The sequence below is a fragment of the Corvus kubaryi genome, unplaced genomic scaffold (genome assembly GCF_017639235.1).
Source record: "Corvus kubaryi isolate FWS band 111438036 unplaced genomic scaffold, C.kubaryi_AGA036_p1.0 37353, whole genome shotgun sequence".
In the NCBI taxonomy this organism is placed as follows: Eukaryota; Metazoa; Chordata; class Aves; order Passeriformes; family Corvidae; genus Corvus; species Corvus kubaryi.
In genome coordinates this window covers 3,933,345-3,960,439 of record NW_024581115.1, presented here as the reverse complement: position 1 = coordinate 3,960,439, position 27,095 = coordinate 3,933,345, and the positions used below count along the sequence as shown (strand labels likewise).

Below are 27,095 nucleotides of genomic sequence, written 5' to 3'. Positions count from 1 at the left end.
ACCCATCTCTGGGCAGCTGTGGCAGGAGGGAGCTTAGTCCCCGTTGCAGCACAGAGTGATCCTGTTGGAGATGGAGCTGGGTGGGGGCTGCCTGACTGGAGTGGTCTGGAGATGGGGGACCCTTGGCAGTGCTGGTCTCCTCTCAGATCTGTGCTCAGGTTCCAGCTGCAGGGGGACAGGTAGGTCCTGCCCGGGATATTGGGCCCAGATCCCAGTGCCAAGTGCAGCTGTGTGGGTGGCTGTGGTGGAGAACTGGTTGAACTGGTCTCCTTGCCTGTTGCTTCTTGCAGGGTCTGGGTTAACCACCGTGCTCTGCCCTGGCATGGCTTGGGCTGGTCTGGGCAAAACCCACGGAGGATCTGGAAGTGACCTGGGCTGAATCCAGCAGTGCCTGTCACAAGTGTGAGGATCTGTCATAATCCCTGGAGGATTCCTGCAGCGACTTTGCCTTCCCCTGAGCAGATCTTGGTGTCCATCACAGAGCAGGCGAGGCTCAGGCAGCAGCAGAACATTCCTTGTGTGCCACAAGTGTTGGGCAGCAGCAGCAGAAACTTCTGGGCTGGATGCTGTGCCAGGGCTGCTGGGCTGGCCAGACCCATCACCCCAGAACCATCCTCTGGCTTCTGCTGCCAGTCTTTTCTCCTGAGGCTGGGATGGGGCTTTGCTGAGGGCTGGGCAAGCCCTGCTCCTCCGAGGCTGAGCAGGCAGCCAGGAGCTGCCCCTCACATGGACTCTGCCTCTCCTCCTCCCCTGTCTGGCTGAGTGAGGGAGAGGCAGCTCGAGGCAGGTGCCTCAGCATCGCTCCTGCACCAGGCAGGACCCGGCCTGGCTTCTCAGCTCGTGTCTCACACGGTCTGTGAGCAGCCAGGTGCCCTGCCAAGGACGCTGCTCTCCTCCCAGAGATTATCCCTGTGTTTGTCTGTCCCGTCTGTGTGGCACAGAGGCTGCTGCTGCCTCATGCCAGGGCATGTGTCCGTGTGTGCACAGGGCTGACAGCAGAAGCTGCTGCCTCTGGAACACTCTGTCTGTCCCAGGGATCCTCGCCAGGCAGGGACCTGGCCGGGGGAAGGATCTCAGCTGTGTCTTGTTACACAGAGGAGAGGAAGGTGCTGTGGTGGAGCTGTGCAGGTGAGGAGCCCCAGCCCTCGGCCCCAGGCTGCTCCAGGGTGATGGATGGCTTGGGAAGCAGCCTGTCCAGAGCCTGTGTGGTATGTGCTTGCTTTACTCCTGGTGCTAATTCTTAGAACTTCCTCCACGTGCCAGGGGCTGTTTTCCAGGGGATTACAGGCAGTTGATCTTGTCCAATTTAGTTTCCTTTGAATCTACAGGGAAGCAATCCCCTCCTGGCCCATGCAAACAGCAGCCCCACACAGAAGAGCTTGTCCCATGCTCCTGTTTTGTGTGGGTACAAAATCAGGTCTCTGTAGCATCAAATGCTTTCAACTCTCACCCCTGGCAAGGCTTCAGATCACTTAAAGCCTTGGAATGCCAATGACAGGGACTGGCCCTGGTCTGGGGATCCTCCTGGGGCTCTCCAGCAGCTCTGGTCAAAGAGCATCACTGCTGTCACCAGTCAGTGGGATGGCAATGGCGAAGGGCTGATCTCTCAGCAACCACTTTCCATCCTGTCTGCATCTTTCCCTCTCTCCTGAGACAAGTGTGATTTAAATTTAAAGAGGACAAAGAGGCCACCCAGGAAGGGACAATGGACCCCAGGCCTTTTCCTCTGGTCCTGGGTTGTCCCTGGACCACACAAAACAGGGAAGAACAGCCACAAACCTGTGTTGGCATCACTGGTGTCTGGCTGGTGCTTATGTGAGGGCTGTGACTCCCATCTTCTCCTGTCCCCTTCCTCCTCCATCCTCCCTCCCTCCCTGGTCCTGCACTGGGTAGGATCCCGTGTTGCTGTGGGATCTGTGCTGGATCAACCTGAAACACAGGGTTCCTGGTTTGTGGAGACCTTTGAACTTGGCTTTATCTGAAACCAGCAGGTAGCCAGCCCTGGCTGTGGCTAAGGAGAGCTGGGCAGCCCCACTGGGCAGCTCGGCCCGGACGGGCATCCCTGGGAGCCACAGAGATGCCAGGGCATTGCTGGGAACCACTGGGGACTCTGAAAGAGAGGAGAAAGAGCTGCCCAGAGGCAAAGCCTGGTCTGAGGTCTTGTGTAGACAGGGTGCCTGGGCAGAGCCTCAGACCCAGATCTGTGGGGCTGGGTTTGTCCCAGAGCCTGAATCCCGCTGGATCCCTGAGGCTCCTGTGATGCTGTGCTGGAGCCGCTGACCTTCCCTCTGCCGTGAGCCTTCGGTGCTTTCCTGGGAGCCAGGGCCACCTTGTGCTGAGCCTGGGCCAAAAGTTTACTGGCCTGCAAAGTAACACCATGTTCTGAGAATTGCTGATGCCCAAACTGCTGCTGCCGCCTTGGAAAACGCTCGGTTGGCTTTGTCCGTGGGGATTCTGCTGTTCTGTAGGATTTTAAACAGCCGCTGCCAGGGGATGCCTTAAAACGTGCTTCAGCGGCAGCAGTGCACTCCCTCCAAGTCGTGCTCCCAGGCTTTTCCTCCCTGCAAAGACCCTCTCTGCCCCTCTGCCGGGCAGCTGCTGCTCGGCTGTGCCTGTGTGAGCCCAAACACTCTCCGAGCCAGGGCGAGGTCTCCCGTTCTCCCTCTGGGGCGCTGCTCTTTCCACCCTAAACTGGTTTTTCGAGTCATTTTTTTCAGATGTGCCTCCATCTCCGCCGCTGGTGCTGCTCACCTGCGTTCGGGGAGGAGCCTCCCGGGAGCTGCTCTTTACTGCGCCGCCGACCGTCCCTCGCTGAGTCCTGGCCTTGCACCCCGACAGAGCCGAGCAGCGAGCAGGGAGCCAGCGCCCACCACCAGCACTGTGCAGACCCCGGGACACCAGCTGGGACCTGGCCAACATGTTCAAGGGGGTGGGCAAAAGCTCCCCGAGCAGAAGTTCCCCCAGCAGAGGTTCCCCTGTCAAGCCGAGCAAGTAAGTGGGGCCCCTCTCCTCTGTCTGCGCTGTCCCGTGACCCTAGGGGGAGATGAGGGATGGGTGGTCCATGTCTTTTAAGCCACCCTAAGTGCCATCGCTCCGTGGAGCAGCAGAAGGTGGGGGTTTTTCCAAATCGTGCTACCCTGGCTGTTGTACTCGTCTTTGGTGGGCTTTGTGCTTCCTCCCAGAAGTGTCCGTGCAGCCCCTGGGATGTGCTCAGAGCTGTGATCACTGAGCAGGGAGGTGCAAAAAGCAACTGGGAGCAGGATCAAAGCAGCCCCTGTGCTTGGGTGGAGCGGGATCTGCTCGGTGGTGAAGCAGATCCCACCCAGCCTGGCTCTGGGATCCCGGGATTCCCTGGCTCTGTCAGGTTGGTGTGATGCTGCCCAGGGATCCCTGGAGAAGGATGCTCAGCCTGGTGCTGCTCAGGTGGTGGAGGTGGGTGAGGATGGGTTTGCTGGTGGCTGCTCTAACCCAGCCTGGGACAGGCCGGGTCTCTGCAGGTGGAATCGCTGAGTTTGCCTCTTTCAGACCTGCTTGGAGCAGCCTGGTCTGGTGGAAGGTGTCCCTGCCCATGGCAGGGGCTTGGAACTGGATGGTCTGTAGGGTCTCTTCCAGCCCAAACTATCCTGTGATTCTATGAAGAGATTCCCTCCGTTCTGAGGGAGTGAGGTGTGTGATGCTTCCCTAGGATCAGGGAGTCCTCTGGGAGGGAGTGCTCCTGCAGGGAGATCTCATCCCTCCCTCCAGCTGCTGTTGTTAACTCAGGATTATTTTCCACCTTCCTCAGCAATTTTGCACACTGTAGTGTTGGTGGACTGATTCCATGGGAATTCTCTGCCCTGCCATGGTTGGAAACCGAGGAAATTGCCAGGGGTGTTGTGCTGAGGAAAAGGGGACAAGAAGGGAGAAGGGGGTGCTGGCCACATCTCCTGGGACCACCAGCAGCAGTCCAGGACAGTGTCTGTGTGTGTGTGTGGACACCTGGCTGGTCACAACACGGTGCTGGCCCTCAAATGTGCTGGTTTGGGGGCCCAGGTCAGCCAACAGCCACTGAGGAGCGGGGTGGATGGGCAAGGCAGCAGGGCCTGGGGACAAGGTGACCCCAAAAAGGTTGGGGCTGCCCATGGGGATGTTGGGCTTACTGGGAACCACTTGGGACTCTGAAAGAGAGGGGAAAGAGCTGCCATGGGAAGCTTCAGTGGAGCTGAGCACTCACAAACTCATCTCAAAGGCAGGTCTGGGGGCTCTCTGAACACCAAGCCTTACCTGGAGCCTGGCTGCAGTGAGGCACCTCCCCGGCAGTCCAGGAGCTGTGTCAGGCTCTGGTTTATTCAGCCTTACTAATGCAATCTCTCCATCTCCCCAGCCAGCTTCCAAAGCAGGCTGGGGATTCCTCAGGACCCTGCAGAGGGTTTGGGCAGGCTCTCCCCCAGCATGAACCTCTCAGAATAACTGGAGCTGCACCCCAGCAAGACCTCACACCTCTTCCCCGTGCAGGATGGAGGCTGGAGCCAGGAGCACAGCAATTACTGAGCTAGTTGTGCTTGTTTCAGGAGGCACCAACCATCAGACACGGCCTAATTTGCTTGGCCATGGCCTGGGGCTTGGTCAGCGCCCAAAGTAGCTGAGAAAATGAAGGTGGATGAGCTGTCTGGGGAGCAGCTGCCAGCACACGCTCTGCAGATGGCCCCAAGAAAATGTTGATGACCCACAGCTGCTCTTGGTGGCCCTGAGGCCAGAGCCTCAGCAGCAGCTGAGTTTCCCTGTCTCCGGGGTTCACGATTAGCAGCTGGACCCCCATAGAGGGGCCTTGGTCCCCAGGGCCATGGTGTTGAGCCTCCCAGCTCTCAGGGCCCTTTCCTGCCTCGTTTGGTGGATGCATCCCAGGGAGGCACCAGCAAGCACAGGTTTGCCCTCAGGAGCAGCCTGGATGTGCCCTGCTCTAGGTGGAGGCACTGTGGGGCTGAAAGGGAAAACTCCTGAGAAGGTGGAATTGAGTTGGATCTGGCTGGACTGGCTGTGCCTGGGTGTGATTTTGACAAAGGCTGTGGGTGGTTTGGGAGGTGGATGGCAAGTCATCTCCCGGGATTTAAGTGTCTCCTGGGATTGCTGCTTTTTCCACCACCTCCCTGTGCTTCTCCCCAGTCAGCCTGGAGCAGTGTGGGCCCTGGGGACAGGCAGGGGCTCAGGGACTAACCCAGCACTGGCAGGGGGTCAGTGGTGGCCTGCTGGGATCTGCTGGCAAGTCAAAATGTGCCAGGACTTCTCTGTGTCAGGGAGAACAGACCCAGCTTTGGGCCCTGCAGCCATAAAGCAAAGTCCCCATGAGGAAGGGACAGAGGGGTCAGGGACTGCAGTGGGTGGTGCTGTGGTCCTGCCCAAAGTGCCCTGGCAGGAGTGACCAGGAGTGGGGGACAGCCCTGCTGCTGCTGAGAGACACCGCCCCTCGTGTGCAGCTGGACTGTCCAGGAGGCAGAAAGTGGTACAAAAAATGAACCAATTAATAATGATAATAACAGTGCTGTGCCTCTCCTAGGCATGAGATAGCCCTAGGGAGGAGGCTGCCCTGGCTCCTGAGGAGGAGAGCAGGAGGAGCTTTGCCCAGCCTTGCCCTCAGCCATCCCGGGGCTGTGGCTGTACCATGCTCTGTGTGTGGAACCAGACCTGAATTCTGGGCGGCTGAGGGGTTTCCAACACGAGCTCGTGGCTCCCTGTATCCCACCTGATGCCAGGCCACCTCTCTGCAGCCCAAATATCAGCATGTTCACCCTGAAATGCAGGGCCCACCTGGCTCAGCTCAGGTTGAGTGAGAGCTCCTGCCCAGGGGCAGCAGGGATGGGCAGGGGGACATCCCAAGGAGGGACAGTGATGTACCCGAGTCACCAGGGGCTGGGTGGGTGGGAGTTTGCATGGACTCCTCTCAGCACACCCCTGCTGCTCCTGAGATGGTGTTCTCCTCTTTTCTCTGAAAATCAGGCTGTTTGCAGCATCCTGGTCTCCAGCCTCAGGTGCCCCATGCAGCACAGGCTGGGATGGGCTGAGTCCCCATGACCAGGAGGTTGCTGACATCTTTTCAGTCCATAGTTTTATTCTGGCTCAGCCTAAACAACGCAGATTCCTGTGTCCAGCCTTAGGGACTAAGGGATGGAGTGCCCCAGTGTTTCCTTCAGCCAGAAAGGGAGTGCCAGCAGGAATAAACAGGATTTAGTTGGTGATCTACCACTGATGCCTTGAGAGGCCACCTAGAAACAGAGACTGGACAGGAGTAAGAGAATAAGGCAGGTATTTATTTGAAAGGCCTTCAAAGGTACCCCTGGGGAGCCAGAGGCCACTGCCCAGATGGACCCCAAGATGGACAACAGGTCACGAGTTCTTCACACTTTTATAGGTTTGGTTCATTTGCATAGCAGGGTTAATTCTCCAATTAAAGCTTCAGGTTAATGATGTAATTTCCCCTCAGCTTGCCCCCCTCTCAGAGGCTTTTGGTTTATACTTTCTGGGCCTAGGACAGTCTGAGTGTCCTTGAAGAGCAGGCCTGGAGAGGCCTTGTTATGTCTGCCTGGCACGAGACAGCAGAAATTAACAGGCTACAAGAAACTCAGAGTTACACACTGGGCAGTGCAGGATTTGAAAAATACAAAAGTTAAAACCTAAGGCATCACCATCCCTGGGAGGGCCAGATCCTCATTCTCCCCTCTTGGAGCGGCACAGAGTTTTCCACAGCCACAAGACAAACTGGGATGGGCTCAAACAGGACACCCCATTCACGCTCTTTGGGCAGGAGCTGAATTCAGCCAGACCTCCTGGGAGGACGATGCTGTTGCCGGCGCTCTGGGAGAGGCTCCGTGCCCCGGGCCAGCGGCCAGCGCAGCCCGTGACTCACACTCTCCTCCCTGCGCAGAGAGCCCGGGCAGGAAACCTGGGTGGTGCTCAAGTATTTGCTCATGGGACACCACCTCATTCCAGGCGTGTCAGGGATGAGTGGGAGATTGTGTAACCTCCTGGGGAGGGGGGACCGCTGAGAGCTTCCAGCCTGCTGCACGCTCAGGCTGACGGGGACCGAGTCCTGGCTCTGTGCTGCTCCCATCCATCCACCCCGTTGTGCTGGGAGTCAGGGACAGCACCCATCTCCCTGAGCACTGCAGCTTACACCGGGAAAGGGCATGGATGGAGTAGGAGGGATGATTAACGCGCTATAAAACACAGGTTGTAGCAGGGGATGATGCTTTGGTGGTGATGGATGTGCTGCTTGGGCTCTTGGGCTCCATGATCCCTGGAATCAGACCCTGCACAGCAGTCCCCTTTTCCTTTGCTGATGTGCATTCCAGGCAGGAAGGCTGAAGCATGGCCGGGAGATGCTGCCAGCCCCAGACCCCCGGGGCAGCTGAGAGCTGCTGTGTGCAGGCCCACGCTCGGGAAATTAAAAACAAGGGAGGAGCTGGGGAAAGGGGACAGGAGGATGCTGTGAGCAGGAGCGCTGGGGCTGTGCCTCCTCTGGAGTCACACGGGCCGTGCTCAGTGTGGGCTGAGCTCACTTCAAACGGGAGCTGTGGCACCCGAGTGCTTGGCTTGGGGTGACTGTAGCACTCCCTGGCACATTACAGTCACTTGGGGCTGTAATAAATGAACATCCCAGCATCTGTTCCAGCCTTTGGAATGAACTGTGGAACAGCTGGAGCCACGATTAGGAGCTGGAGCAATGACAGAGCCATTAAGGGAATAATTTCCCTCTGTCCTTTGCTGGATTCAGGGGCTCAGAAGGAAAGCACGTGGCTAAAGGGCAGATGTGGTGGCTCTGCTGCAGGACATCACCTTTCTTCTACCTTCTTTGTCCAACCTGCCCTGAGGAAGTGTCCCCCCACTCCAGCTGACCCCCAGTGACATCCCACTGTTGCTGCTCAAACTCTTTCCTGCTGGTCTCAGGTCCCAGCACGGGCACATAACGCGCTCAACCTCTGCTGAACTTTGTCCCATCGGCAGCATTCCGAGGGCTCCATCCCTGCGTGATGCTATCACTCCACACCCTCCTGCCTCTGCCCACATCCTGGCAGTGCTGTGCTCTCCCTGCCTGCAGGGTAGGGCCGGCACTGTCCTCAAGGGCAGATGCTGTTAGAAACAACAGGACACGAGGACAAAGGTGGCACCGAGGTTTGTGCTTCCGTGACTGCAGGGAGCATTGGGAACCATCCCGTGCCTGGCTGCAGGCTTTGGATCCAGCTGTTGTGGCAGGGCTCGAGGTGCTCATTCCCAAGGGTGGTGGTGGGATAAGGGCTGTGATGGCACCGTTGGTGGTGGCACTGAGGTGTCAGCAACCGGGAATGGTCTGTTGGGGACCTTCAGTGACGCCTCACTGCGGCAAGGAGGGCTGGTTGGTGTGCCATGGCCTTGGGAAATTAGTCTTGGAATCATAGGATATCCTGAGTTGGAAGGGACCCACCAGGATCATCAAGTCCAACTCCTGGCCCTGTGCAGAATACCCCAAGAATCCCCCCATGTGCTGGGAGCATTGTCCAAACGCTCCTTGAGCTCAGACGGGCTCAGTGCTGTGACCACTTCCCTGGGGAGCCTGTCCAGTGCCTGAGCACCCTCTGGCTACAAAACCTTTTCCTGATATCCAACCTAGACCTGCCCTGACTCAGCTTCATGCTGTTCCCCAAGCTCGGAAAACACCACAACTACAACAGCCTGCAGCACCCAGAGGGGCTTGTGGTCTGCATAGCAAGTCCTTGTCCCCTGCAGCCCAGTCTTGGGGTGGCACTGGGCTCTCCAGTGTCTCAATGGGCCCAGCTGTGGACAGCTTCACATGGAACAGGATGGCAGCTCTGGGCTGGGCTGAGGGGCCACCTGTGCCAGCAGCCAAGGACAGGCACCCAGGGAAACACCTCCAAACAGGGTGAGCATGTTGTGCTGCCTCTGCAGGGTGCTCCCCTGGCCTCCAGCCGTCTGTGGCTTCAGGTCTTCCCACCCCAGATGTGGTGTCGATGCTTTTGGGAACCCTACAGCAGTTTTTTTTCCCTTCATTTTTTCTGGGTTTTTTTTCCCCTCTCTGATGTTTTTTTGAATCCACACAAAGTTTTGAGCATCTGCAGCAAGGAGTTGTGCAAAATCCCACTACCACTAGCTCTGAACACACCAGCTCTTGGCTGAGGGCAGCAGCCAGGCACTGACAACTTGTGTGTGTCCATGCCCTTGGCCACAGCTCAGACTCTTTCTTCAGAGACACGGAGGACGTGGGGGAAAGGCCTGGGACAGGTCCTGGGCAGTGATGGACGGGGTGAGCTCTGCTTTATCTGCTTTACTCACCCATCTGCTTTGCTGTTCCCTCTCTCAGGTCCTCCACAAACGAGCTGGCCGTGCTCATCTCCCGCATGCAGACTAATGCTGACCAGGTGGAGAAGGACATCCTGGAGACTCAGTCCAGCCTCCAGCAGGTCAGTTGTGGCAGGGGGTGGGTGGTGGGAGGTGAAAGGCTTTGCCTAGAAATGCAGTGTCTGGGACAACAGGTCGGGTGTCTGCTCTGTGCATGCTGGTGTGGGTTTGGGGGCTGACTCGAGGCTGGGGAGGAACAGACACCCCACAAAGCCTCCCAGCCCCTGGGCTGCATCCCGAGGCCACCCAGATTCTTCCTGCTCAGTGCCTCAGGCTTCCCTCAGCCAAGGCCTGTGCCTCACAGCAACCCTGGAGGCTGCAAGCCTGACCTGCACAGCCCCTGGGTGGCAGGGAGCTGGAGCAGGAGGCTGGGCTGGGCACCAGGGCTCCTCTGTGGTTGGTGTGTGGAGGATCCAGAGCCTCTGTGTTGGCCGAGGAAAGTGTTGTGAGGTCTGTGTGGTCCAACCAGGCTTTTTCTTCGGTCTCTCTGGTCTCCAGGATTCCAGCAATCACCAGAAGAACAAGCCTTTTGAGTTCCAGACAGAGAATGCCAGGAACTTGAAGGAAGCTGAGATCCTGCTGAAGGATCTCTTCCTGGATGTGGACCGTGCCAAGAGGCTGAAACACCCACAGGCTCCTGAGATAGAGAAGGAGTGAGTACAGGGTGGGGACTGGTGTGGTGGGGGCACCAAGCAATTGGGAAACCCCCAGGACATAGGATGAACTCCAGGCCTTGCCATGAGTGCTAGTTTCACTCTTCTTCCCACAGAGTTTAGCCCTAAAATCAGCTTTTCTGCCAATATATTATAAAGATATTGGTATGCAAAGTGGCTGCCAGAACAATTGCCCAGTCTTTTGGGAGCTCTTATAAAAGGTACTAGAAAAATGCAGAGCTAAAAAGTGGCCCCACTCTCAGGACAAATCCCCTTTTCCTCTTCCTTCCCTAAAATAAATACCTTTCATCTGGGGCAAGCACGGAGTCAGAGATGGGTGTTGGAGTGGGAGAAGAGCATCAGTTGGCTTCTGGTGCTTTGCTTCCCTTCACTCCCAGCCCTTCTATGTAGAAATCAGGAGGGAGTTTCCTGGCTGGGAAGGGACAGCCCTGACTTCCCTGCAGCACCCTCCTGGGTAGTAATTCCTGAGATATCCCTGGAGATGGAGAACAGCAGGACAAGTGCTGGACACTGCTGAAGGAGGCCAGGGCCACGAAGGGACAGCAAAGTACTCTGGGTCTTGCAAGTGCAATCTGGGCTCCACAAGGCCCACCTTGGTTCTCCTGCTTCCTGACTGACACAGGAACCTGTGCCTTTCCCCTTGGCAGCATCCAGCAGCTCCATGACCGTGTGACACAGCTCTGTGCCGAGTACCGGGCCCTCTATGAGCAACTGAACGTCCCCGAGCTGGGGCCCAGGGTGGACTGGGCCAGGATCCTGGACCAAAAGATGGTAACAGCAGCTGGGTTTGGATGTTATCTCCCAACTCCTACCAGGCCAGATAATGTTTGCTGTTGCCTGTAGGGCTGTGCCAGCCACTGCATGCTCAGCATCACGCAGGGATGTTGGAGGTGGTGGGAATAATTCAGTGGCTCTGGGTGGGAGGAAAACTTTTCTCTCACCTCTTAAATCCCTCTGGAGCACCCTCTGAATTAGCCTCTTCAGATTAAGAGTTACCAGAGGGGGACCAGGTAGAGAGTCCTGCTGTGGGATGAAAGGGTGGAGAAGGTGATGTCTCCTAGGATTTTACAGCCCTGCCTTTGAGGGTGTCACACTGCAGGGTCTGGGTATGTGGAGTGCCCAGACTGGAATCAGTTTGGATTCCCCTGAAAGTTGGATGGTAATTAAGTGCATCCAATGCAGGTCACCATGGGCAGGGGGCTGGCTCAGCTCAGGTCTGTACCCCAGGGTTATGTGGTTATATTTGCCCCTGTGTATGGCTGGGGAAATGGGAAACAACAAGAAAATCCCCTCCCTTCCTCCTGGACCACTATCAGATACCAGATCTTTTCATGCCCTGCCAGCCCTGCCTGGGGTTTCTCCCTGAAATGAAGCCTTTTGCTTTAGTCTCTGCCCTGACTCCTTTTGCACAGAAACAAGTCAATGCAGGACAGTATGGCCCTGGCATGTCGGAGCTGGAAAAGCAAATAGCTGAGCACAACATCCTCCAGAAGGAAATCGAAGCCTATGGGCTCCAGATCAAGAACCTCCGTTCTGGGGTAAGGCACCCGCTGTCCTCTCCTGGTCCCTGCCACTCCACTGGGGATCCTGCTGGCTCTGCTCAGTGTCTGGCCCTGTGTCCCACCTGCTCCTCTGCACGGTGAATGTCCACCCTTGATCTGCAGAGGGCATGGGGGGCCAGGGACGGGGCTCCTGGGTGGTTTCTAAAGCACATTCCATAAATCAGTTCATCAGCATTCACCACATGTTTTGCTAACAGCTTTTCTTTATCTATTTTTTTGTTCACCTCCTTGGTCTTGGCTGTGTTGTAACCCAGGATGTGGCAGATTTAAAAAGCCAGTACAAGGACTTGCTGGTAAGGTTCTTGGTGGTTTTCTGAACAGATGGAGTCTTACAGCAGAGTAACACCATCCCTGATGGGCAGGGAATGCCCAGCTCAGAACAGGAGCTACCCCTGGGCTTGCAGAGTAAAGTTGTGTCCCTTGCATCATTTCCCCATTTCCTCCCCTCCCTGGCATAGGTGTAAAGAACTCTTGCTGCCCTCAGGGCAATGCTGAGAGTGAGAGCCATGTCTCTCCTCTTCATGGGTCATGGATCTGCAGTTGCCTCTGTGTCCATGAGCACAGGAACCAGGAGGCACCAGGAAATCCACCCCAGCCCACACGCTGTTCCCAATCAGGATTGCAAATGTGGAGGCTTGCCCTGATCCCTAACAAGGGCTCCAGAGAGGAAATGAGCAGCCAGAGCAAAGGAGGTGGCCAGGAAGAAGGTCCTGGGTTTACTCAGCTGTGCCCATGAAGGTTGATGCTGAAAATGGGATTTGTGAGAAATAAAGCAGAACTGGGCCAGCTCTGAGGCTGCCCCAGGCACCAGCCCACACCTGGGATTCTGGTTAGACAAACATATCCTGTCTGTGAGGAGGGAAAGGGAATGGCAGCCCCATCAGATAAGAGCCAGCGGTGGAAGATTTCTCACCAAGGTTTCTGGGAATCTCCTGCTGGATGTGCAACAGGAGTGTGGTCCTGGGGAGCAAGAGGAGGAGGGGAGGGGACTCCCCAGGCTGAGCACTGACACTGTCTCTGTGCTGTGTGTGGGCAGAAAGCTTCCATCTGGCGAGGGCAGAGCCTGGGCAGCCTCTACCACCACCTCCAGGGCTGCACCAAGGAGCTGGGCTACCTGACAGACCAGCAGACCAAGATCCTGAAGCAGGACTGGAGTGACCAAATGATGGATGTCCAGAGCGTGCGTCGGGAGTACGAGGTGAGCTCTGTGTCCTGGCCATGAAAGGCTGGCCAAGCCTGGCATGTGGGATCTGCACATCCCCCACTAGCCCTGAGCATGGGGCTTTCCAAAACAGAGGGGGAAGAGACCCCCTGGGTCCATGCTGGAATTAGGGATGAGCTGCTCTGTGTGACCCTTCCAGTCCCCTGAGCTGACACATGGGATCAGACACTGGAGAGCTCTCAGGGAGGCTTTCCATGGTCACAGAGGAGGGAAGGGCTCAGTGCCACATCAGCCTCAGTGGCCACAGTACAACACCCAGTGACTGCCATTTGCTGGGACACAGGAAATGAGAGGGATAATTGCTTAGGAAAATGCTCTTTGAATGAATGCCCTGATGCTTTCTGAGGCCTGAGCGTGTCTAATTTGTTTTAGCTCTGCCTAGCCCCTTCTGTTTTAAAAAACAAACAGGCAAGGGTGCCTGTGCTTTGGGAGTCTTACCTCTGCCATGTTTGGTGCCCCAGGAGACCACTCTGTGCTCCCTGCATGCTCCCAAGGTCAGGAAGTTTCTCTTCCCCTTCAGGATTTCAAGTCCAACGAGCTGCTCAGCCAGGAGGAGTTGGTGAACCACCTTCAGGACGATGGGGACAGGATGATCGAGCTGAAGCACCCAGCCATCAAACCTATCCAGGTAGGCAGGAGGGTCTCTTCTCCAACCCTGTGGGAGAATGAGAGTGTTCGTGTGCCTCAAGAGCCACGTGGTGGGTCGGAGGAGATTCCTTCACCTCTCCCTGCAGTTATGTTACTCTTTCCTTCCACACTGCACTGGCTGCACTGCAGCATTTTTCTGCCTGCCCTACAGGGAAGCTGAGGGAAGTGCAGGGTCTTCATCCTTTCCAAAATTTCCAGGAGACAGTGGCCAACATCTGTGTGCTGGGACCAGCTCCCGCTCAGGTGCTCACACACATCGGTGCAGCCACCCTCACACTGTTAGGAAGTCCCAGCTATGACATGGAGTGACTTCTCCCAAGTGACACCAGCTCCCAGCCTCCAAGGCTGAATTTCCAAGCCTGCAGATGCAGTGCCAGGATAAGGTGGGCTCTCAGTCCCCAACACCACTGGAGCTAAGACCACTTGAGAAGTGATGGCTGCTCTGTATGAGCCAGGTCTTCCTCAAGGGGTGTCCTCACTCAGGCTCAGCATCAGGCAGGGCCTGGGCACAGCTTTGTCTCTGCTCTTCCTCTCATCTCTGGGACTTCTGAGGAAAGGAGAACCAGTGGTGGGGGAGGTAGGACCAGCTGGAACCCACTGAGATGTGCTGTGTCCCACCACAGGCTCACCAGGAAGCCTTGAAGAATGAGTGGCAGAATTTCCTCAATCTCTGCATTTGCCAGGAGAGCCAACTGAAAAGTGTGGAGAGCTATAAGAAGGTAAAAAGCCAATTCATGGGCCATGGCTCTGCAGGTCAGGCCAGAGTGGGCAGGGTGGGAGGACAGATGACAAAGGGATAAGGATGGGAGACCCTTTGCTTGCACCTAGCAAAGGTATTTTGGGGAAGCACCCCTCAAAACATAACCTATTAGAGGTGCTGGGAACTGAGAGACCCCACTGGACTTGGAGACAGTGATGTCCCCCCATGCCTTACTGTTTCCCTCCCCACACCTCCAGTTCCAGGATGATGCTGAGGCCGTGAGCCACTCCCTGAAGAAGATGAGCTCTGACCTGGACACCAAATACAGCAAGTTCAACAAAGACAGCCCTGGGGTGGTGTCAGATCTGCTGCTTCAGCTGGAGGTGAGGCCTTCGGGGCTGGTGGCACCAGCCAGACCTAGGGGCAAACCCAAAGTTAAAAACTCCCCAATAAATGACAGAGGGGAAGGGAAAGAGGTGGGTAAATAATCCTACAGGGAGAGCTCAGCCCAGCTCTGTGCAAGGGAGGGGGAAGCCCAGAAGATCCATGCTGCTCACACTGCCCTGGGATGTCACTGTCCCCATCAGTGACACCCAGCCAGGCCCCAGGTCACCATCAGAGCAAAGGAGAAGTGCAGGGAGGAGCCATGTGTTGTCCTTAACATAAGACACTTGGATTAGAGGGCCTGCAGAGTGTGAGCCGCTGGCATCCAAGCAGGGAAAGATCCTCCCATCTCCTCAGCATTCTCATGAGCCAAGGGCAAGGGTGGGAATAAAGAAATCTGACCTCAGGGGTGAGATGCAGATAGGAAAGGAAGATTTGCCCCGGAGAGAGGGAGGGGACACGTTCACCACGGTATCTTCCCAAGCATGCAACACATTTTGCTCTCAAGAGATGCTGGAATCTTGGTACTTTCTGACACTGGAATGCAGCCACCTCTTGGCAGGCCAGTGTTCCATTTTGGAATAGGAAAACTTGTTTGGGATATTTGATATGACAGTGTGGGTTCACCTAAGGTTAACCCAGGCTGTGTCCTCAAGGGCAGATCTGTGAGCAAAGGAAACTGAGGAGAGTGCTGGTAATGAAAAGGGGAAGAAGGGACATGGAGGGATCTAGAATGGAGAAACTCCCGACTCCACCCCACAAGGACAGATGGGTCCCAGCATAATCACTGTAGTGTGACCCTCCCCTTCTGTTTTATCCCAACCTGGTCACAACCACTGTCTCCCCTGTTCTGTCTAGAATGAGGAGAAGGCGTTGAAACAGGCAGAGAAGAGCATCGCTGACCTGAAGAGAAGGAGCAAAGAGATCAGCCCACTGAAACTGCGCAGGACACGTCCCTCCCAGCCCCTCACCCTGGACACCCTCTGTGACTGGGATGCTGGGGAGGTGAGGGCCAGACTAGCAGCACCCTCAGAAGAGACAGAGAACTGGATTCTTCTCTGGTTGCTCCAGACCTTGGCTCTGTGGTGGGAGGAACCGTCCTAGTGCCAGGAAGCCAAGCCTTTCACTGGGTTTTGTGTTCTCTCCCAGGTGCAGCTGACCAGAGGGGACAAGTACACTCTGAAGGACAACAGCAACCCCCAGATGTGGGTGGTGCAAAGCAGCACTGGCGTGGTCCGGGAGGCACCTTCTGCTTGTTTCTCCATCCCTCCTCCTGACCCTGAGTCCATAGACAAGGTCAATAGGTGAGTCTGCAGCAGAGACCCTGACCCAGAGAGACATTTAGACTCTCTCTTGGGTCATAACCAGCCTGACTGCAGAGAAGCAGCAGCTGGGGACAGGCTTCTCGACTATCTAGTACTGAATCCCTCCTGGAGGGGGATTTTTCCCTGCACCCAGGTATCTCACCCAGGTGCCTGCCATTCCTCAACATCCCTGCACGCTGCACAGCCCTCACTGTCAAAGAGTTTTCTGGCAGTCAGGTTTGATTTCTTCACTGAAACATGTGACTCGCATAGGTTTGACTAAATTCATTGCAGAATCAGTCTGGAGCTTGGGACTTGCCAAACAGGACAGAGTTATCTGTGGTATCTCCTCTCAGCCAGCCCCAGCTGGAGACTGAGAAATGCTCCTTGAGCCTCTGTGAAGGTTTGCTGCCTGCCTGCTCCTGCTGTTCCCACAGGATGGGGCGGTGGTGCAGGGAGGTCGGCATTGCCTTTTTAATCATGGCCTCAGGTGTTTGGGTAAATCAGTGCTGCTCCAGTGCTGAGGAAAGGCCACAGCCCAGACTTGGAGCAATGCAGGCATGCCCAGGGTGGGAGCTTTGGTCCCCAGTGCCATGGGTGTCATTGCTGCATTGTGTTGCTCTTCCTCAGTGTGTGCCCCTCTTCACACATCCCAGACTATTGAAGCCTTTGGATTTATGGGTTTCATGCATGTTTTAAAATAGAAATTCAGTTCCTCTGCACAGAGGGACAGCCCTCATCTGACAGCAGCCAGGCAAGCTGGGAATTGCTGGTTTTAGCCCACAGTGTTTAGCTGGAACAATCCACAGCAGGGATGAGAACTGGCCTGGTCCTTTCTGTTCCCCCTCCTCCTCCTTCCATGAGTCTTTTGTCACCCAGAAATATTTTTCTGTCCTTCCAGCTCTGGCAGATCCCAGCCCTAGTTTCATGATGCAGGAACCATCCTTACAAGACTTGGCATTTCCAGTGCAGCAGCCACAGAAGCAGCCACTTGTACTCGCTTCCTGCAAGGCTGCAAAGCACTGCAGCCATATGAAATACATTTCCAGCTTTGGTAGCTTCTGCTGAGAGTTGGAAACACTGGCTTCCTTGGGAGAACTCAGCTGCTCAAACCAACCAGCTGCTCTTGCTGTCATTCCCTTTCCTAGGGGATGTCTCCAAGTTACAACAGGCTGCAGGCTCCCAGCCTTTGAGGACACCTTCCCTTGCCTTTGGGGCCAGCTCCCCAGGACAGCCGTGCAGCTGCTGCTGTGCAGGGCTCTGTCAAGGCTTGCTCAGCTCTGTGTCCCTTCCTGGCTGATGATGCCCCTCTCTGCTCACAGGTTGGAAGGGGAACTGAACACGGTGAAGCAGAAGCGAGCAGAGGTTCAGAACACCCTGAGACGCAGCCAAAAGGAGCAGGTCCATCCCAGCCAGCAAGGTTTGTCAGCTGGACAGTCCAGCCCTCTCCAGAGGCAGCCCTGGCAACAGAGCACCCACCCAAGGTGGGCAGAGGCACCTGCAGTTCACACACAGACACCTGCAGAGGTCCCTGTGGGAGGCTGCCTTCTCCTCCATGGCAAGGAACAGCTGACAGGATAACTTGACTCCTGCCTCAGCAATTCACTTAAAGTCTGCTGCCCTTCTCAGGCCTCTGAGATTGACCTCCAGCTCCATCAACAGCTGCAGGGTATTTAGGATTTCAGGGGGATGTGCCTATCCAGAAACCTTAATTAAACCTGCTTTGTAATCTGGGTCCCTTGCAGTTCTCTTCCCTAGCTGGGGGCTGTGGGATAAGCAGGCACAGCCATGGCTAAATCCCAACCCTGGGTTATCTGTGTTATTCCCACAGCTGTAGTTCAAAGGCTCCCAGCAAAGCTGAGAAGGGATGTGTCTGCATGGCAGCATTTGGCTTTGTCCCTCCTTTGGACTTGAGCTCTGGCTCACCATGGCAGAGCTAAAATCTGGGGATTAACCTAAGATATGTCTCACTACAGCTCTATCCAGGAACCCTCCAGCAGTCCAGGATGATCCCCAAGCTGACCGGCTCCTCAGCAGCCTGGATCGTGTTGGCAAGGACCTGGTCCAGGTAGAGAAGGAGGTCTTGAACCGAGTGAGGTCTCCTGTGAACTACAGCGACCCTACAGATGACCTTGGCAGGAGGATCAAACAGCAGCAGGTGAGTTGGAGCAGGAGCAGTTTGGTAGTGCTGGGTCCTTGGCCCAAAGCAGGGTGACGTGGGAATAACATGGGAGATGACAGCTGGTGCTCCAAAGGAGAAAACCATGCTGCAATTTCAAGGGTTTCAGGCTGGCTTGAGCCCTTGAAACGGGACTAAATCAAACCCTCAGAAAATGCAGGCCCTTCCCTTGGCTCTGGAGCAAGAGGGTCCATTCATTTCAGAGCTGTGATCCAGGTGCCAGTCTTGGGAATGCTGTCACCCTGCATTCTCAAGTCTGTAACAAAAAGACTAAGGGATAAAGGGAATTAATCTAAGGGCCAGCTTTGGCTCACCTGATGGGAAGTACAGACTGGTAAACGTCAGTGGGACAGGAAAAGAGGCAGTGCCCTGGAGCCCCCCTCCTTTCCTCTGGGTTAAGGTCTGGGTTTGCAGTATTTTAGCTTCTTACAGCTTCATCTGTGAGTATTTATCCAGCCCCAGCAGCAGGATGGGCTCAGGCAGGTAGGTTTTTTCCATCTCTGTCTATTTGGATCTCTTTCCCACACCCTGCCACTGCCAGACAGCCACAGTCTGGATGGGGCTGTGCCCCAAGGGGCAGCTCCTTATGAGAGGGGTACCACGCCCTGAGCCCCACAGCCAAATCCGCCCCTGAGGGAGACATATTTCCACAGCAGCACTGTTATGGCTGTGTTGGGTGACTCTGCTTCCATCTGGTGTGCCAGGAAACAACACAGAAACTTGAGAACCTGGGGGCAGCCAAGGATGCCTTGCAGAAGGAGTGTGAGACCTACCTTTCCAAGAAACCCACCAGCACCTCGGCTTCCCAGCTCCCAGTCACGCTGAATGCCCTCAGGAGCAAATACAATGATGTCAATATGCTCTCCAGCCTGTACAACGAGAAGTGAGTGATGGGGATGAGGGAAGGAAGTGTCCTTGCACAGGTGTGCCAACACAGAAGCATGACAGAAAATGCTTTTGATCTATATGAGTGGTGGTTGAGGTCCAGTGCAGGTTGGAAACCTCCCATCCATCATCAAAGGCACCTCTGAAGGAGTTCCTGTGTGTAATTTGTGGGCAGATCCCCCCAGTGTGGAAAATGCACCACAATGGGTGTGTGTCCCAGCTCTGCTGTGTGGTGAACTGCAACATATCTGACTCGTGAGCAACACGACAGGGGTGTGAGTGCACATTGCTTGTTCTCTGACATGTTGCAGAAGCTCTAATCTTAAGTAAGGTTAAACATCCAAAAACAGGGAGAAAAGGAGAAGAATGGGGTTTCTGTAGCTAACCTTGTCCTGTTGTTTTCCCCTTTCCCAGGGCTAAGGCTGCCCTGAACCTGGAGACTCAGATTGAGAACACAGACAAGATTGTCAGCACGTTTGAGGCCAAGCTGGCTCAGGACAGCATCATTCCTGCATCCCCCAATGCCCTGCAGGATCGAGCCAACGATCTGCAGGTAAGGGAGCATCAGGCTCTTCCTTAAGGATGGGAGATCCCTGAGCTCAGGGAGCAGGGTGGGAGGAGCTGGACTCTGCTGATTTGAGCACCTTGAGGCACCAGCAATGAAGCCTTTTTAAGGGCTTGTTCCTTGAAGGTTTAATGTTGGTGTTTCAGGCTCACCTGCTTTCACTGGACAGCAAAAAACTTTGTCCCTCTGTCCCTCCCTTTGGGGTCCCTAAAAGACATCATGACCCCCTTAGCATCTAATCTCTGTTGCTCTGCCTCACACCTATCCCTAATATTTCCTGCTCCCAATCTCCTTGCCCCATCCTTAGCACCCACAGAGACTTTATTTTTTTCCTTCCTCAAAATCTCTCTGTTCTGCTCCCTGCGCTGTCCAACCTTGCTTCCCAGCTTCGAATAAGCCTCACTGCTCCACCTCTTCCACCTTGGAGAGCCTGACCATCCCCCAGCTCCCACAGTTAGTGACACTTTAAGGAGGGTGTTTGGGTGTTGCACTGACTGCTGCAAACCTGGAGGTGCCTTTTCTCCCCCCTGCAGAAGATGAGGCGGGACCTGGTGGCCCAGGAGGACTGTGTGCTGAAGCTGAACCGGGGGCTCAAGGATGCTGAGCACAGCTGCAGTGCTGTGCAGAACAACTTCCAGGAGTACTGCCCTGACCTGCCCCGGCAGAAGCGGGAGGTGCAGCTCCTCAACGATCGCTACCACGCCGTGGCTGACCAGCTGGATCAGCGGTGAGGAACTGTGGGGTCATCTCTGCTGCTCTTAGCTAAGGTGGATGGGGAGGGGTCAGAGCCCTGAGTATGTTCTTCATTGCAGGACCCTGATCCTGACCACAGTCCTGTAACATTGAGGACCAGTTGTGTCCTGCTGTGTAGTTGCCACTTTCCTACTCACAGCACAGGCTTTGAGCTTCCAGAGTTGTGCTCCCCACTCAGGGATCAGTTGTCACCCCCCTGTTTTTGTTATCTTGGTGTTTGTTGTGGTGATATTTTCACTTTAGTGTCTTCCTAGGAACTTGCACATGAATCTTTGCCCTTCCCCTTAACATTCCTATCTGCTTTTGTGCTGTGCAGAGAGAAGACCCTCAGAAACATCAGCCTCACCTACCAGCAGTTCCAAAACTCCAATGAGAACCTGATGTTCTGGATGAACAACTTGCCCAAGCACCAAGTGAAGACCACTGATGGGCCAAGCCAGATCAATTACAAGCTGCAGGCACAGAAGGTGTGTTCCAGGGCAAGAATACCCTGTAACTTTACAGGGATGGGGCAATTTGCTTGTGAACAGCACATGCAAAATAGTACCAGCCAGCTCATAGCTGTGTGCTCCCCCATCACAGTGAAAGTACTAGAGAAGGATTGCAGCCCACAGATGGTGTTACCTGGTGTTACCTCACCTTGCTGGGTTTATCTACAGTGCTGGTGTCCTCCTCTGTGCCAGTCACCTCCAGGTTGAAATCCTCTCCGTGGAGAGGACACTTTCAGATCCTGAAACATTGTACTTTGGACTGAGATGCTGCATCCAGGTCCTTCACTTTCCTCTCCTTGAGCAGACTCTAAACTCGCTAGCTCAGACGAGGAGTTGGGGAGGTCTCTGCATTGGCTGCTATTTATCTTATTTGTGATAAATCCATGGGGGAGGTCCTGGGCAAGTGATAGCACTGCTGAGATATCCTAAAACCCTGGAGACTCTTCCTAAATGTCTTCCTGTTCCCACCATTCCCTCAGCTGAGCTGACTCTCTAGGCTGCATGAGTATTACCAGGCAGCTGGATTTCAGTGTGTCCCTAACACCGTGTGTGTCTCCTGCAGAGGCTGGTGGAGGAGATCCAGAGCAAGGAGCCTGAGAAGAACGCCCTGGTCAGGCTGTCCCAGAATGTGCAGTCCATACTCAATGTAAGGATGGGTTTTCCCATTTATTACTGCCTTAGCATTTCACCCAAGAGATCCTACCTGATTCTCGTGTTTCTGCTCTGAACAGGACTATGAGCTTGAAGCAGGCAAATACAGCTCTTCTCTGGACCCTTCCCTGACCGACTCTGCTGCAAAGAGGCTGCGTGTGACCCCCCTGCAGGAAAGCATCCAGGCCCAGGTAAAATGTTAAGATGAAGGCATGGAAACCATTGTCCAGCTCATTACCCATGCCCCAGTGTCCTCTGCAAGGCCTTAATCCACTCTTACAGCCACCACTGATTATGGTCCTAATCCCAGAGTCAAAGTCCTTGGGGGACCCCTTGGTCCATGGGGCAAAGCAGCATGTGAGATCCTGAATTAGGGTTGTGGCTGGCACCTTGGTTGAGATTGCTGATGCTCCTTACCACGTTGTGTATGAAGATAAAACTTACAGGGTAGGTGTGTGGGGAGAGGAAGGAGCCAGAGTTCCTCTGTGCTCTTCCCAGTTGCAGCCTGGTTCTCCTACATCACCTTGAGGCTTTTGCTGACTGCTCTCCATGTGTGAATTTGGAAAACTGGAACCTGTGTAGGCCTGCAAGCATCTAACAGGCATTCAAATAACAGGGACAGGGTCTCCTGCATGAGTCCTTAGACTCTGCATCTCTCTAAAGAGTCAGATGGGAAGACATTAATCCCTAGAATTGTGCTATACACAAAACTCAGCCAGGTGAAACGAGGTGTGGCAGAGTCTGCCATGCAACAGAACTGTGTCAGGGTGAGGGGACAAGCCTCTCACCGCTCTTTCTTTTGCAGGAAAATGATGTCACCAAGCTCTACATGGAGCTGGCAGCAGAAAATAAACAGCAGCTCAGCCGGCTGGAGTTTGCCAAGAAGATCGTTGAGAAGGTACCAGCTCACTGCAAGATTGGGGTACTCTAGATTGGGGTCCAAATCTGCTCAGCCTGGGGCTTCCCCACCCCTCCCTGAGTCTCCACATCCAGGTGTGAGGAAGGACAGGAATGGAAACCCCTCTGAGAAACAGACCACAAGAAACCACAGTTTCACTGACACTGATCTTGGGTTGTGACTCTCATCACCTCTGGGGGCCCTTCGCTTGTTACTGAAGCTGTGGTTTATGCTTGGAAAAAGGATTAGGGCTTTTAAGTCCACTTCTCTTAGCTATAGCTCACCAGCGTTCACAGACTGAGAATTTCAGATTTGTTTGTGGGTGTGGCTGGAATTTAGTGCTCACCACCTTCTGGAAACACTTCAAAGCAATAGGATTTTTATACCTTTCCAAGGTTTGAACCACCTGTAGGAAAGGTCTCAGGACTGGGTGACTTTAAGTCAGTTTAAGCTGGAGACTGGCTGTGATGCTCTCCCTCAGCTACAGCTACAAGAAGGCAGCACAAAGCACCTTTGTGGGCTGCTGCAGCACCTGCATCTCAACAGGAGGACACACCAAGTCAGTTGCTTGACATGATGGGATTGTGTCCTCATTTTCCATTTACAAACAGCCTTTTTGAAGACTGCCTGGGGATTTTGTGCCAATTTTGCCTCCCACCATGCCATGTCATTTAAAAGATCTCTGAGTCACCTTAAAAGAGATACTTGGTTTCCCTGCCTTTTTTAAAATTTTTTTTTGTTTTTCCCTTACAGAAGGAAGTGCATGAGGACATTGAAGCTGTACATGAGCAAACCCAGAAATCTGAAAACAAAGCCACAAGCAGGGAGTCTGAGGGGTTGAAATCGCAGCTGGAGGAGGAAAGGAGGAAAGTGGCCAGGATTGAAGAGGACTTGGAGGAACACAGAAACAAGCTGCTGATGTTGAAAACTCAGAAGCCCATTGAAAGAGTGGAAGAAAAGGAGGTGATTGAATACTACAGAGACCCCCAGGTGGAGAGCAACCTGTCTAGGATGGTACAGCAGATTGAAGAGGAAGGCAAAAAGAGGCAGAGCTTGCAAGAAGACATTGATGTGATGAGCCGTAAGCTTGCCCAGATGGAGAGCGAGAAGAAGGTCACTCCTGCCCAGCTCCTCACCAAAGAGATCACAAAAATTGAGAAGGATCCAAGCCTGGATGGCCAAGCAGCCAGTCTTCGTCAGGAGATCAAGCGTCTCCAGGAGGAAGGCTTGGCTGCTGCTTCTGAACTTGAGCAGCATAAGAGGGAGCTGCACATGCTGGAGAGAAAGCAGCCCAACATCCGGGAGAAAGTGGTGGTGAAGGAGCTCATCAAACTGGAGAAAAACCCAGAAATGCTGAAGTCTGTTAGGAACCTGCAGTTACAAATTGATGAGGAATCCTTCAAAAGAAAGTCTGCAGAAGAAGCAATAGTAAAAGTGAAGAACAAGATTGAGGAGGTGGAAAGACTGATTGAAACAGCAGAACCCAAAATTATTGTTAAGGAGGTGAAGCAGGTAGAGCAGGATCCAGAGTTACTGAAAGAGACTTCCAAGCTTAAAACTCTGATTGAAGAAGAGAGGAGCAAAAACTTGATGCTTAAAGGTGAGCTGGGAGAGCTGCAGAGCCAGTACAGCATTGCAGAGAAGCAAAAACCCAGGATAGAGGTGAAAGAGAGGGTCAATGAGATCTTCCTGGTGGACCCTGAAACGGAGCGGCAGATTGCACACCTGAAAAGGGAGCTGCAGGAAATCACTCTGAAAAGGACGAAGATTGACAGTGAAGTGGAAGAGGCCTTAGCAGAGCTCAAAGTCCTCAGGTCACAGAAACCAGAGGTGGAGTTTAAGGAGGTCATAGAGGAGGTGGTGAAACATGAAAAGAGTCCAGAGATTCTCAGAGAAATTGACAGGCTGAAAGAGCAGCTCAACGAACTTGTGAACACCAACGGCAGGACCCAGGAGCAGCTCATTAGGCTGCAGGGGGAAAGGGATGAATGGAGGAGGGAGAGATCCAAGGTGGAAACCAAGCTGGTCAACAAGGAAGTCATCCGCTATGAGAACGATCCGCTCTTGGAGAAAGAAGCCGATCGCCTGCGTCAGGAGGTGCGCAACATGTCCCAGAAGAGGAGAGCTGCAGAGGATGCCATCTATGACCTGCAGAATAAATACATGCTGCTGGAGAGGCGGAAGCCAGAGGAGAAGGTGGTTGTTCAAGAGGTGATACTGACCCAAAAGGATCCAAAGCTCCGAGATGAGCACAGCAGGCTGAGACGGAATCTGGATGAGGAGGTGAGCAACAGGCGTCGCCTGGAACGCGACGTGCAGCAGGTTCGTGTGCTGGTGGAAGAGCAAGAGAAATTGCTCAACTTTCAGGAGGATCGAAGCAAGAGGCTTGCACTGGAGAAGGAGATGAGACAAATTACACTGAGAATAAAGGAGCTGGAGGAGAGCCCAGCCCCAGTGCAAGAAAAGATCATTATGGAAGAAGTGGTCAAGCTGGAGAAGGATCCAGTCCTGGAACAGTCTGCCAGCAACCTGCGCCTGGCGCTGGACCGGGAGAAGATGGAGGTGCTGAGCTTGCAGAGAGAATGCAAGAACCTGCAGGTGCAAGTCGATGTCCTGCAGAAAACCAAATCCCAGGAGAAGACCATCTACAAGGAGGTGATTCGAGTGGAAAAGGACAGAGCACTGGAGAGTGAACGTGCACGCATCTGGGAGCTGCTGAGCAGGGAGAGGGGAGCCAAGCAAAAGGCAGAAGAAGAGGTACGGCGGCTCTGGGAGAAGATCGAGAGAGCTGAAGGCATGAAAAGGACATGGGCTCGTGAAGAGACGGAGCTGCAGAAAGCCAGGAACCTGGCCATCCAGGAGAGAGCCAACTTGGAGAGTGAACTGCGGGAGCTGGAGAGGCAGAAGCAGCAGAAAGTCCTTTTCCTTCGGGAGGAATCCAAACTGCTCAGCCAGCGGACTGAGAATGACAGGCAGAAGAAGAAGCAGCTGGAACATGAGGTTTCCCTGCTGGAGGCAGACATCCTTAGGGAGAAGGACCAGATCTACAACAAGGAGAGGTTCATTCGGGATCTCCAGTCAAAGGTCAACCGTGAAGAAATCAATCATGAGACCCAGATGAGAGAGACAAACCTCTCCACCAAGATCTCTATCTTGGACCCTGACACAGGGAAGGACATGTCTCCTTATGAGGCCTACAAGCGAGGTATCATAGACAGAGGCCAGTACATCCAGCTGCAAGAGCTGGAGTGTGACTGGGAAGAAGTCACCACCCTGGGCCCAAATGGGGAAGTCTCACTTCTCCTTGACAAGAAAAGTGGGAAGCAGTATTCCATCGATGATGCGCTAAGGCTGAGGAGGATCACAAAGGAGGAGTACCAGCTGTACCGGGATGGCAAGATTCCCATCTCTGAATTCGCCTTGCTGGTGGCTGGGGAAACCAAGCCTCCCTCGTCCCTCTCAATTGGCTCCATCATCTCCAAATCCCCGCTCACATCACCCACCACCCACCAAACACAAACCTTCTTCCCCCCAGCCTCACAGAAGGGCATATCTGATGACACATCCCCCATCGCCGGGGTGTATGACACCACCACCGACACCAAGTACAACATCAAAACTGCCGTTGCGAAGAAGCTGCTCGATCCCATGACAGCTCAGAAGCTCCTGGAAGCCCAGGCTGCCACGGGGGGCATCATAGACCTCATTTCCAGGGACCGGTTCTCGGTCCATAAGGCGATCGAGAGGGGGCTGATTGACAGGACCTACATGCAGAGACTACTCAATGCCCAGAAAGCTTTCACAGGCATTGAGGACCCAGTGACCAAGCGAAGGCTGTCTGTGGGGGAAGCAGTCCAGAAGGGTTGGATGACCAAGGACAGTGCTTTCCCCTACCTTCAAGTCCAGCATCTAACTGGAGGGCTCATCGATCCCAAGAAAACTGGTCGCATCCCTGTGCTAGAAGCTGTCCAGACAGGGATGATAACGAGCAACCTGGCCAACAGGCTCCAGGATGAGTCCAACTATGAAAAAGATCTCATTGACCCTGTCAGTAAAGAGAAGATAAATTACAAGGAGGCCATGGCCCTCTGCCAGAAGGATTCTCTGAGCCACCTTCTGCTGCTCCCGGCCGCGTCGGAGGGGTATCAGCGGTACCACCAGGCGAGCCGTTCCCCCAGGCTTTCACGGTTCAGGCATTGAATGAATTCAGGCACATACTGGGGCTGGTTCCTTCAGGAGTTCATCCCTTCAGAACACCTCTCCCCACGGGGCAGCAGGCTCACAGGAATGGAGCATCTAGCATTTAGGGCTGCCTACTTTTCTCTCTTAGCTACCTGCTTCCCAACACAGCTCAGCGGTGTGAGGAAGAAAACATGGTCATGGGCCGGCCACAGAGGAGCCCCCACAGTCCCCAGGTGGTGTTCCCTAATCAGCCCAGAGAGAGGTTGATTGCAAGAACTCCACGGGCAGTAGGTTAAACATGGCTATGCCCAGAAAGGGGGGAGAGCCAGAGCGTTTTCCAGTTGGGTCATTCTGCATGCAATAAACTTAGCAAGTGAGTGTCTGTGGCTGTGTTTTCTCTGCAGGCTGTGGCTGCCATGTGGCTGAAGGCACAGCTACTCCTCCCCCATGCAATCCCATGCCCTGCAGCCCAATCCACAGAGGGTTTGCTCTCCCTCATCTCCCAGCACTGAACCACCTAAAGTGTCCTTCTGCCTATGAGTGTATATTTTCAAAGATTTTGTTATATTTGTCTTTAAAACTGAAAACCAACGGGACTTTGCTTCCTGGTCATTTGGACACCTCTAAAAGA

General features: G+C 54.4%; 1 protein-coding gene across 1 annotated transcript; it reads left to right on the top strand.

Annotated features, from left to right (window-relative positions):
- Positions 1 to 292: 292 nt before the first annotated feature.
- On the top strand, positions 293 to 26,846 carry EVPL (envoplakin). Its single transcript, XM_042032595.1, has 22 exons — positions 293 to 2,991; positions 9,329 to 9,428; positions 9,865 to 10,019; positions 10,688 to 10,811; positions 11,453 to 11,578; positions 11,857 to 11,895; positions 12,639 to 12,800; positions 13,345 to 13,452; positions 14,096 to 14,191; positions 14,430 to 14,555; positions 15,415 to 15,561; positions 15,706 to 15,860; positions 17,183 to 17,280; positions 17,837 to 18,018; positions 18,744 to 18,922; positions 19,339 to 19,477; positions 20,023 to 20,216; positions 20,559 to 20,709; positions 21,296 to 21,379; positions 21,465 to 21,575; positions 22,190 to 22,282; positions 23,036 to 26,846. Exons 1-22 carry the CDS (start codon positions 2,918 to 2,920, stop codon positions 26,480 to 26,482), a joined length of 6,090 nt encoding a protein of 2,029 aa, XP_041888529.1. The 5' UTR covers positions 293 to 2,917; the 3' UTR covers positions 26,483 to 26,846.
- Positions 26,847 to 27,095: the final 249 nt, after the last annotated feature.